Genomic DNA, 13070 nt, shown 5'->3' with positions numbered 1-13070 from the left:
GGAGGTCAGGTTAGCGACTAAAATGTCTTTTTGTTTGCGTATGTGCAAATGAAACATGACGCGAGTGAAAACAGGAAGCCTCTGTGGTCAAACTCCAAACTCTTTGTTCTTCTAAGCACCAATCTGCCTCCCTTCAGGCAAACAGATTATTAATTTAAAGCCACACTATTCTTCCATCCGCTCTCCCAGACATGTCTTTGATCAGCCCGTTGGCCCACCATCGTTCAGAGCCTCCCATTAGCCCAACATCACCATATCTGTTTTCTGCCTTGTCGGTTTGTCTTGCAGATTTTCAGTCAGGCTTGTGTGTCTGTGTATTATCATTTTCTATTGTTATTCTTCTTATCTTCTTGTCTTTCTGTTGTTTGAACAATCTGACATCTGAGGATGTCTGAGCGGAATCTGTTAATAATTAAGTGAGGAGGCAGATGGAGGAAGTGGGAAGAGAGAAAGAAAGAAACAAAGTGTCAGAAAGGGTCAGGACTGAGCCAGATGAGTACGACACACTCCTTTGAACACTCCTCCTAGCTTGTGAGGATGGGAGAGCAGCATGATAGCAACATCCAGGAGCCCAACAGAACTAGATATTACTGAGTTGAATGTATCACAAAACTAGACAGTCACTAATAAAAGCAATAGCTGAAGAGGTGCACCGTTCATCCAGGTGAGAGGAGGAAAACTCCCACCAGGGGATGAAAAGCTTTGTGGATGTGGATTTTATGAATCTCTTAATTTAAACTTGACGTGGTTAGCTGGGGTTAAAAAAAAAAAGCAACACTTAATGATATCATATGTAACATTTCTGTATCAAAATGTCCAAAAATGACAAGACTTTGTTACATATTTTGTTGACTTGGGTACTTAAACTATCCTTAATGTTCCTGACAATGCTAAAGCCTTCAGGGCAGTGCTGCGTTTCATCTGGTCACCTGCCAGGAGAACTCACGGGAGAAAGACAGAGCGAGAAAGGAATTCTGCAAACTGGACTGAAAGTATAGTGTAAATTCAACTTTTCAATATTGTCTCATCCGTGATCATCTCTGCCTGAGTAACTTCATCCAGCCTTGGAACAATAGCCTACCTGTTGAACATTTGTGGACCAAAACATGGTACTCTTCTGCTCTGCACAGACTGTGTATTTAAATACCACACCTCCTGAACTCCCTTTGGTGTCTGATAAACACTCCATTCTTCCAGCTTGTAGGCTTTCTGCAGTAATGCAGTAGTGTACTCTAAACTGGTACATAAAGACAAACTGAGTGAACACACATGAAACATTGTGTTTCACTCCTGTGTCCTTTGGTCATTCATGCTGCAGAGCAGGTTTTCTTGGCAGTTTCTCGAGGATCACCTCGGCTGGATTTACTTTGAGAAGCTCTCTCAAACCGGGAATATACTGCGCCTGGAGGAAAAGCTTAGAACTTGAGCTCACTGATTTTCATATTAGTTTAAAGGTTGGAGAGGAAGGAAGATGTGAAGAGACTCGAGGGCTCATGTGGCATTAAGACGCCTCCCATTGACTTGATTGGAGCCAGTTCATTGGTGCAGCACAGGTGAAAATGCAGAGGGCTCCATCAAAACAACACAAGGTCCCCTGGGGAGAAAAAGGGTGAACCAGGCGAGTATTTCTGAGATGCTAAAATATCTAGCAAGGTGCTGGACTGGCCAGCCACATATGTGCAAGCACACATTGTAAAGTGAAAGTTTCTACTGTTCACCACCACTTGTGAAGACAGCAGACAACAGAGTTGCTGCCGTGGCAACTTTTTTCAGAACGTTTACTCCAACTGGACTTCTTTGTATTTCATTGCATCATTGGTACCTTTAAACCCCTACACCAAGCAGCCACATGTTTAAGGCAGGACAGATTACATTGAATCCCTGCATAAGTCCAGGAAAAGTGCCTTGTGAAGCAGCATTATTCTCAACATCACAAAATCACATGATCTTGTGATCTTGAGCATTCAGCTGCTCCTCCTTGCCAGGCTTTAAGCTAGTGTTCTATGAGGAACAACTTGCTGCTACGGGCTCGGTTCAGATGGGCTGAGATTTTTGGTTACCCCAGGATCCCAATCTTTCTTCTAATGCTAACATTGGGACAGGGCCATCATTTGTGACCAAACAATCTTGTTTTTATAATGTCATGGCTTAATGACTTGGGGGGGGGGGGGGGGGGCAACACTCAGTGCGTTTACATGCACAGCTTAGTCAGATTACAGCCATAGTTCGACTATGCTGCTCAGTCGGACAACTGCAATTATCCGAGTATACATGCCGGTGAGAAAATCGAATTACTGCCAAAAGCATGTCATACCCCGGTACGCTAGGTGGCGCTGTACCCATTTCAACCAATGTTAACGAGGCCACCTCCGGCTGACCTCTTTACATCACCAGCTGCCTCAGCATTCAAGAGAGATGGCGTACGAAGAGCGAGACGGAGCTACATCTTTGTACACTTTGTATATGTTGTACATGATAATTACACAGACTAGATGCACAATGGCGCTCTTTCTTGCGGTTATTTCAGAGGAAAGACGCAGCCGCCGCCGTCCATCTACTTCCGGCTCACGCCCCCGGGGAAAAATCTCGCGCCTGCGCAGAACGCAAAATCCGATCCGATCCGCTGGAAACGTATACATGCAGGAGTAATGCGACTTTCAATCGAATAATCTACGTGGTGTAATTCGACTTTGAGAAATCCGATCCGGTCTGATTTCAGTCAGACTAAGGTGTATACATGCATCTTAAAGATCCGATCATAGTCAGACTAACCCAGCGATTGAGACACTTCTGTTTTCAAACCCTATAAGCCTTCCTCAGGCCCCACCCTCCAGGCACGCTTCACATGACACTCGTTAAGGCTGAGGGAAATAGCAGGCTCATGGGTGTGTTGATCAATTCTTTGGTTAGATTCACGTCACGGGCTGTAGTAAACAGTGCAGCCGCAAACATCACACTTTGTGTCTGCAGGTCAAATCACATTCATCAATGTCCCCAAGTTACTTCAACTGAACTTCACAGCACAGATATTCTGCTTCCACCTTTAATCTGCATGCCAGTCAGGGCGGAACGAGGTGAAACTCTCATTAGCGGCATCAGTGCAGTTAAGCACCTTTCATTCCCGAGACTTTCTCACCTCCTCTCTGCTCAACAAGTTTAAAAATACAAACCGCGCACACCTCATTTACATAACCACACACACACACACACACACACACACACACACACACACACATGCACAGGTCTCCGCACTCCTTAACAGGAGCAGTGTGACAGAAGAGATAATTGGGATGGGAGATGAATGGGGTGAGTGTGAAAGCGTTAGAGAGGGAGTGTGTGAGGGAAAGAGCAAGAGAGGTGCTGCCTAGAGAGTGCAGCTCCACTAAACTTGTTAGCATTAAGAAAGTGTGTGTGTCTGTGTGTGTGATGGGGGTCGTGTCTCAGCTGCACAGTTCAGAGACGGGAACAGATTGAAATACCATCCTGACGACGCTTTTGGAGGTGGAGTGTGTAATTGCTGCAGTTTGTTTGTCTGTTTCAGGAGCTCCGGTCCTAAATTTCATTTCAGCACTGTCATCCTGACTTTTTGTTGTTTTGTAGCTCATCTCCAGGGGACGAGAACGTAGTTTATTTGTAAGAATTGTGCGTGTGTGTGTCGTCTGCAGAATGGATCCTGAAGGGTAGGGAGCATCTAGCAGTCGGTCATTTGACAGCACACACTGAGGGAGGGAAAACATTCAGAGAGATCCTTCTTGATTTGTGAATATGTAGCATAGCTGCTATTTAAAAAAAAAACAAAGAGAGCTGCATGGATACAGACAGAGGAGGGAAAGAGAGACAGACGGCAGATGATAGAACAAACGAGACAGATGTTATTAACTTAGCGTGCATATCATATCAACATGTATATGTATATGAACTAGGGCTGGGTATCACCAGGTACCTCGCGATACGATACTATCACGATATTTTGCCCACGATAACGATAATATCACGATACAGCGATTCTGCGATAATCGATATATTGCAAGGAATTTCATCCACGATACATCACGATATCTGTGTCACTGAAGAAATTCAGAATTTATTGACTGCACTGAATCCATTTCACAGCAATTACAAAACATTGTAAATCAATTTCACATAAATGACAGCCAAGTAAACAAAGAGTATATTGCACAGTGTCTCTTCTTAACACACACACACTGACTACAACTATCATTAAATATCTATATGTGTGGGTTTCAGAGCTACTTAAACCATTTTTTTGAATTTTATTTGGTTGTATACCTATGTTTGAATAAAGATAAAGCTGTCCTCCGAAGAGGGAATGGTGGTGGTGGGCCCCCCCAAAAAAAAAAAAAAAAAAAAATTTTTTTTTTTTTTTTTTTACATTTTTAAATAGCGATATTTGGCAACGATAACGTACCTCAAGACGAAATATCGCGATATATCGTAGCATCGATATTTTGGCACACCCCTAATATGAACATGACCTCAGTCATTTCTCCTGACCTCATATTGCCCGTTGTGTTTTGAAACACAAGCCAAAGATCTAATTTTATCCATAGTTTTGGTTTTACGATTTTGTTTACGTTGATGTTTTATTCATTGAGGATATTATATATAATATACGTGCACTATTTGTTATAATTGTAGAAAATTCCTATACAGACGTCAATACATCAAATGCTCTGACAAATAAAACAGCCATCACAGGGTAACATCTAACCCACTCACTCTCCACTTTAGTTTGATTTCTACACAGGTTAACGTAATTTGCAGCCAGCTACAGCAAACAATTAACATTACACAATTTGATACTACACAGTTTGTTTGATTTAGAAGTTGTTTATTTACTTTGAGCCTTGCCTTGTCAGAATGTACACATCTAAGCAATGCCGGGTTCTGTATCATTTTGTGTTGTATTAATCATGTCTTTCTTTGTCTTGAGTTACCGTGGTTGGGGGAGGCCTCTTCCTGGTGGGACAAAAGGCGGGGCTGAGGGTGGAGCGCTCTTAAATCTTGGGCCAAGCTCGTCAGGCTGGACCATTTCTTGCTGTGCCATGGAGGGGATTTGGGTTTAGTTAGCTTGCTTTGTAGTTAGATGTAGTTAGTGTCCATTTCGCTTTCCCCTTGTGTATTACTTGGTTTGGCCAAGCCACCATATATGTGCTCCCTTATGTCATTTTGTCAGCTCTGTTCTGTTCAGTGAACATCGTTGTTGTTATATTGAGTACAGTTATCTTTTGTTGACCTCTTTTATATGCTTTGTTAATAAGTTTGCCTTGGTTTTTGTAAAAGATTTTGTTTCTGGGTAAATAAAACCCTATTTTTTGAATCTATATTCCTGTCTCCTCATTGTCTGACTGCTCGATCCCTGACAAAAAACAATGCTGTATCTGTGGCTGTTGAAGGCCTCGAGTAAGCCCATCCCATCGTCACGTAAATGAGTCTTCCACAGGGCTAGGTGGATGTATGGCTTAAGGTATTAGCAAGCCAGTGGCACAACGATGGCAGAGAAAGTGCAGCCAGAATTTTCCAGCACTAACACAGTACTTGCACTTGACTTGCACTACGCAGCACTTGACAGTGGTGAATGCTGCGCTGAACAATAGCCATGTTGGTTGTTGTCTTACATTTAAATGAGACGCGAGGTAGCTGGATACGGTTACCAATGACAACGATGTGCTCAGTCCCAGTACACAGCTTCTGTTGGCCAGCAGCTCACCCAGTAGCACAGAGCACACACTTGCAGCAGTGAAGAGCACCTGTTGTGTCAGGTAGTCTTTTTAGGTTGAGGAAGGTTTAGGACAGCTATTGTGCTTAAGATGGTTATGGCATTTGAGCATTTCAAGTTGTTCATCTACGTTTTCATCAGATTAAAAAAAGCGTAGAGAGCTCGTTGAACACATTACCTTTATGAGAGTTCGGGGGCAGTCAGTGTCAGTGTAGTCAGGCACAGTGAAAGAAGGTGGGAATTTTTGTTTTCCATCTTTGTTCATTTTTGGCAAAAACCAATTGTGGGTTGGTTTGGGTCATGGTGGGTTCAGTTATTCTTTGGAAAAAGAAGCTATTCAAACCCAAACCCAATCTTTCGCTTACCTTTTTTTTAAAATACATACATATATACATAATACAATAAAGCATTTTTGAGCCTAACTAAATCTTAACCATTACTTTGGCAAACGAGTGAATATGAATATAATTGTAATATTTCTGATGGTGTTGGACAACCTAAGATGTCCTAGCAATATGGGGTGTCAGTGTACAAAACATATAGTATACGTATATGACTCATCTTGGGGGACAGTTACAAATGAGATGTTTTCTTCTTTGGTTTGGTCACACAGCACAAAAACAATACAGTTTATATGCACTTATCATAGAAGAACACATACACATATTTTGCATCTGGACACATTTTTCGATAAAAGTGTTTTCCATTGATACGTGGCAAAAACGTACGTGGTCAGAACCAGACACAGGGCTGTTGGTCTGTGTGCAGCCGTGTTGTGATCATGCAAACTGAAAAGATGATTTATGGCAGATATAACAACCACAATCCTTGCTTTCTATTCCACCGACCGCCTCCAGGAAACTCCGGCAACAACACCCAACAGAGAGGGTGTGCTCAGAAGCTGGACTGAAAACGGATTGTGCGATGAATATTTTGTGCCGCGAAAAACCGGAGAGAGGCTTTGGAGCGGTGAACAGACTGCAGACTGTGATAAGAGCCCGGTCTTACTGCTCTCAGTGTGGGCGTCCATGCTGCAGGAGAGCCGCAGCTCCTCCCAGCTGCACACTGATGCTCTATTAAAGTCCTCACAGCTGCGCGGATACACGGCCTCTGATTAGGACGTGTAAAAAGGACCGTCATCCAACAGTCAGAGCTTTAACATGGCTTACAGATGATGCAGTCATTCCTCCACAACACCACAGTTAAAATGCTCTCCCACAAAAGCAGGCTGTATGTCGTGTACATTGAACAGCAAAACCACCATCATTTCTTGAACAAGTGCCATAATCACAGCCATCATGGCCAGCAGGAACAACCACAGGTTAGATTGATGATTAACCCATGATGATTAAAGACGGGCGATACATGACGTTTTGGTCACTGGCAACTGACCTACAGCTTTCAGTCGTTTAAGTCGGCGGATGTGTTGATGTGATACTAAACCGGAGCCTGAAAACAGGCAAATTATGAAGTTAAAAGGAGCACCTTCTCTCTATTGTTGTTTCCAAAGATGCACGGACGTTTATCTTTCACTGACGTCAGAGAACCGGCCCCCGTAGTAAAGAGTGAGTTAGGAGTGGGTGTGATGTCTGATTTGAATGAATTATGATCTCGATGCTGTGAAGTGATCTCAATCAAGAGACAAGAAAAACAAACACAACTAAAGCAAAAGAGGCAGCAGAAGTTCTGATGTTCGGAGGGTGTTATCTGTTTAAACCCTCTTCTGCCAGTAGTGTCTTTGCATTAAACAAAGGGAACATCAACTCTGGGACCCTGGATGCCCAATATGACCCCCCCTCCCCACTACCACTCTATTGTTCTTGGGTCCTGTCTGGTCATGTCAAAAGTTTGGACTTTGGAGTGTGTTATAGTGAAGTCCCTCCACATCAACACTCAGTACATCCACACACTGTCACAGCTGCAGAGCACAGCTGCAGCGGCGCTTTGTGTGTCCACTGACCTTTCAAATCAGTGCACAAATCAGAAATGTACAATGCTGCGCGGGTGTGTCGGAGTGCAGAGAGACTTACTGTTCATTTACAACAAAGATGCAGTTGTCCTGGGAGGGGATGCCTGACACCGGGTGTTTACAGGTCACCTTTCGCTCATTGTGACTGCAGGGAAAGATAGAGGGAGAGACATCCAGAGAGGGAGAAAGAGAGAGTTCCGTCAGTGCAACATCACCACAGCAGCTGAAATGTGAAGCAGACAAAGAGCTGAAGACGGGGACATGTATACATCACTTTACTATCGGTTGGAAAAAGCGATACCAACCGTGCATCATGAACCTTTAACAAACACAGCAAAAAGGTCACTCAGCCACACTACAACACACACACACACACACACACACACACACACACACCTGGAGCCCTGGTTGACTCTAAACTTCAGCATAATGTCCTGTTTGAGCCCCACAGAAAGTAAGAAGGTACACGAGACGGAAACACGGACAGTCTCCTTCCAAACACTGCGTCCAGTCCGGTCCACAGCAGAGAGGACAGTGAGAGAGAGAGAGAGACAGACTGCAGGAGAACAACAGTGAATTGATAGAATCCCCCCTCTCTCTCTCTCTCTCTCTCTCTCACTCGCTCTTCCTCAGAGGCACTTCCTGTATCCCCTTTTCTCCTCTTTCCCTTCCGTCTTTCATCGTTTATCTGTGTTCTGTCTTTCAGCTTGATCCCTCTCCTCTGTTTCACTCCTCAGTTCATCTCCGCGAGAACAATTGCAGACTTTCTTGTGGTGACATGAATGAAATCACACGTCAACAAAATAAACTGCGTTCATTCTGCATTTTATTCATCGTTCAAAGCATTTATTAAATCGGATCTGACTAATACATCTATACATCTCTTCTTTTTGGTCCTCCATTCTTGTTTAGCATTCTTGTTCTCTTCTTTGATCCCTTCATTTCCTCCTCTTGTCTTCATCTCGTCAGAGTACCCTCCCTCAGAGTTCCTCTGATTCTCTATTTCCCTCTCCGCCTCATCTTCCTCCTTCCCTCCCTCTCTCCCTCTGCATTTTCTGTCTCGGTCATATGCTGCATCACAAGAAGACTCCTGACTCCTTCGCCTCCTCCTCACAAAACAGGAGCTTTGTTATTGACCCTGCAAACACGATGACACATGTTTGTAACACACACCCACAGGCCTCCTGAAAAGAGCCTCAACTAGTTCTTCTCCACATCTTCTCCCGATTGTTCAGATAGCCTTCACTTAAGAAAGAGAACTGTCCAAATGTACTGGGCTGTAAAATAAAACTGCATTTAAAGGAAAGCAGGAGGTTTTGCTTTCCGCCTTAAAATCCCCTGCCTTTATAAATCTCACAGTGGCCGGATGCTTCTTTAGATGACACATAACGAAAATCATAAATATTCACATTCACAAATAAAAAGGTAAGCAGAGTAATTGTTCCCCCCCCCCCCAGCTCTGACACCTGAGTGAGAGGCCTTGAATGAAGACAGTGAGCTCTCCGGAGGATCAGCATGTGTTGGCAGCAGATGGAGGCTGAGAGTGTACAATTTTTTCACACCCACATCTGGAGATGCCAGATGTGCAGGAGCTGGAGGGAGTCACTGAGGGAGGGGCAGCGGGGGGGGCTGCTCCTGGATCTAGTCTAGCCTGCTGTGTCGGACTTTAGCTGGGAATGCTCCTCTGCTCCAGTCCCTGGAGGACAGCCAGGCCAGGGGGCTGCAGAGGCCAGTCGGCACGGGCAACAACACAACCCGTTCGAAGAAAAACCCACCGAATTTGAGATGAGGGAGGCCGACGTGCAAAAATACTTTCACATTTCAAGGCCTCAGGACTCATTCATGCAGCACTCTCTTTTTTGTTTATTGTGAGGTGGTGACCCCTGGTGGCTGTAGTAATTACAATGGGAGCAAAGGAGGAAGTCAGATACGACAAAGTTGCTCTTTATACTACATACAAGTACGTTAGCTAAGCTAAGTATGCAGCTGCACTTGAGTCACTTACATACTTGTCTTTTTTATTTATGTATAAGGTTGTGCTGTAAATGTGTGAATGTTTATGTAAAAAAAAAAAAAAAAAATCTTCTGAAGGAGCACTCATTATTTCTGTTCTGTGTCTGCTGTGTAAAGTCAAACGCGCACACGCTTTTGGCTCTGATAATAAAGAAAAGAACATCTGTCACATCTTGTCATACAGTCTTCTTTAAAAGATAAGAAAAGAAACGAGGGTAAAGTCAAAGGAGCAGAAACAAGATGGCTTAGCGACGGAGCAGCAAAATGACAAGTTGTGAATTAACCATCGGGGCAGCTTTCAACAGGCTTTCAACCTAAAGCAACATTTCAAACCAGGAGCATCATTACACTCTGTGTCAAGAGACGCAGCGACACAAATCACAGCGACGTGGCGAGCCAGCGGACCTGATGTAAACGCTGCCTTATCCAATCTTAACTACAGTCACATCAGTGCTGCTCCCCTGCAAGGATTGACATAGCTCAGATGGGACAGAACAGACTGTGTCAGTCACCATGAGTCATCAAAGTCACAGGTTGATTTCCTCTACAATCACAAGGCAGTCATTACACATGAGCAGCGACAGTCAGCACTGACATTAAACACTTTCACTGATAGGAAACCAAACTTTGGCTTCACAGAGGACAGTCCCTCACAATAATCAAATGCCACATCAATGCAACATGCTTAAAGTTGTTGTTTAACAGCCAGTGAACCTGTCATCCTATTAATGTTGCTTTAAGAATGGATGCCTGGATCCTTCATATGAAGTTCCACACTGCTTTGTATTAATGAATGAATGAAAAGCCTGTTGCGTGCTCTAATAGCAGCATGTTGTGGACCACTGCTCTACACAGGCTGTACCTAACTGCTGATCAGTTTACCAGAATTCAAATGTAGCTCCTTTCAAAATGTCATTCAGACAACTTTTTCTCAACCTCCCAGGTGGAAAAAACAAACTCAAAGTAGCCCTCGACTGTTCTGTTCTGTTTTATTATTTATGTTTCCAGGATGATAGTCGTCCTCTGTACCAGATAGGCATTACAGTGAAGTGCTCGCTGAACCCCGATGGAAACTACAGTCGCGGTCAAAAGTTTACATCCACACTCACTAAGGAACATGTACACTATATCATGGCAGTCTTGAGTCCCAATGGTTTCTACAGCTCTCACTTTTCTGTGGTAGAATGAGTACATGGTGGCAGATCCACTGGCAGCAAAAGAGCCCCACCGTACAATGCTACCAGCACCACGCTGGACAGTGGGTTTGGTGTTCTTGGGGTTAAAGGCCTCACCTTCTCTCCTCCAACACGTTGCTGCTCATTATAGCCGAACAAAGGTTTTTTCTTTGTCTGTGTGATCAGCAGAACTGTCGGTCGAGCTTTAAGTTAAAGAGTCTGGAGCAACCAGACACAACTTTCTACGATCACCTAAACTGATCGTCTAAGTTTCTGTATGTATATTTTTGATCCAGCCGATTTGGTGACATTTTCAGAAGACCTATGATAAATTCATTACTGAACCAAACTTCATAAATGTTTTTTTTGACAAAGTAGTTTGTATTCCACTCATTCCATCCCAGTCCTTCACATGTGGATGGAATCTTGGCACTGGATGTAAATTGCGAGCTGCAGATTTGTCGAATATAAACAGAAAGCCTTGAGATTGTGGACTTCACCAATAGCACCATCAAGCCAGAGGCTTTCAAGATCTTGAATGCATCTCCATATTCTGAGCAGTAATATCACAAACTGGAGAGGAGACAACAAGCAACCCAGTCTGGGACCAAGTCCACTTGAACACGATGCCAGGGATGCAAACACAACACTTGAATGGTTTACAGCTGCAGGCTGTATGTGTGTATAGGAGGAATCAAGAGGTTGTTGTTTCATTACACAGATCAGAACACCCTCTGATCCCTAACATCCCATTATAACTCTGATACTTAAAGCTCCCAAGTTCAGTACACCAGCCAATAATTCCATCTCAGCAAGAAGCCTAAAGCCTGATTTATGCTTCTGCGCCGTAGCCTGATGTGCGCCTCCAAAAAATCCTGACTACGCGTCACGTCGACGCGTCGAGACGCGAACGGCAAGGACTGTGATTGGTCCGCTCAGAACGTCATTTCCGGCAGTTGCTTTTCTGGTCAACAGTATAACAAAACCGCCATTTTTAAAGTTTTTGTGGTACGAGCGACACGGAAAAAATGGACCAGGCAGACGAGAGAATTATCGAGGAGGTCAGAAAATATGACCACCTTTACAACTCGTCTTCAAAACATTACAAGGATTGACCGGAAGAAAACCAAGGAATCCGATATGAACCCCCCGAAACCAAACAAAGACACAGCCACACCCCCCTAGCGGCTTGGCGGTGAACTTCGAATGCTCAATGACGGCGTAGGGTCGACGACGTAGCTACGCCGTCGCCGCGACGCAGAAGCATAAACCAGGCTTAAGCCCTCCTCGCTCGTTGGTTGCTAGAAATGAGGCACAGGCCATCAGACTGTTGTGAGGCTGATAGAATAGAAAGGAGAAAATGAAGAGATACGGGGAGGAGGTGAGAAGCAAACTGCAAATGACGGAGGCCAAGACAAATAAATGCAATAAGCAAAGAGAACGGTGCCAATTCACAGCAGCTTCCTGGTGTGGCTCCAAGCACTTCCAATTCAGATGTACTGACATAAAACATAATGGGAAGAAAGGAAGGAGGAGGAGGATGAAGACAAGGGAGATGGGAGGGGAGCTGAAAGGCACTATGCCTGTAACGCCAAGACGGTCTGAACCACTGTACTGTCACCTTCACTTCCTCTGTCACTAAACAACGAGCGGTCTGATGCTTCAGGGCCTGTGCAGTTAGCAGGATGGTGCTTAAAAGGGCGAATCAACAATCACGGTGCACAACTATTTAATACGGATACATGAGAGTTTTATTAGTACCAACTAAACCGAGACACTAATCTCTAAACCATGTGCTTAGCAGTACCGACCAGCCTTCCTGAGCTCACCCTCAAGAGTGTTGCACAGTATAAGGATGTCACACTTCCTTGATTGGAAATAAAACTGTGTTAATAAATGAATAGAATCCCGGCAGGGTTTACATTTTCTCCACAACACATTAGTAGAAGCAAATTTAATATTCATTTCACAGGAAATGGGGCTGTTTGATCCGTCTCCATTCGTCTGTCTACCTTTCACTCAGCTTTTCAATCGTCGAGCAAATAAAGGCTTTTCAGCTGCAGTTCTCGCTGACTCGAACCACAGAATATGCTTAAATGCCCAGATATCCTATATTCACACGACCAATCAAAGTGAAAGCCATTATATTGCGGCGACAGGCAAAGACGTGGGA

The 13070-nt window shown here is 44.1% G+C and overlaps 1 protein-coding gene across 22 annotated transcripts in view; it reads right to left on the bottom strand.

Moving 5' to 3' along the window:
* LOC115595208 (pleckstrin homology domain-containing family A member 5-like) overlaps positions 1-13070 on the bottom strand; it is a 234431-nt gene that overhangs the window by 64573 nt on the left and 156788 nt on the right. For 20 of the 22 annotated variants that reach the window (XM_030439393.1, XM_030439373.1, XM_030439372.1 and 17 more), the window contains one exon: positions 7771-7854. In XM_030439393.1, coding sequence (XP_030295253.1) covers positions 7771-7854 — 84 coding nt within the window. Of the gene's footprint in view, positions 1-7770; positions 7855-8105; positions 8248-13070 lie in introns of those variants that run through there. The other 2 variants (XM_030439380.1, XM_030439383.1) reach the window with 2 other exon arrangements.

This window comes from Sparus aurata, chromosome 14 (assembly GCF_900880675.1).
Source record: "Sparus aurata chromosome 14, fSpaAur1.1, whole genome shotgun sequence".
In the NCBI taxonomy this organism is placed as follows: Eukaryota; Metazoa; Chordata; class Actinopteri; order Spariformes; family Sparidae; genus Sparus; species Sparus aurata.
Note: the sequence above shows the minus strand (reverse complement) of the source record. Positions and strands in the feature narration are given on the sequence as shown.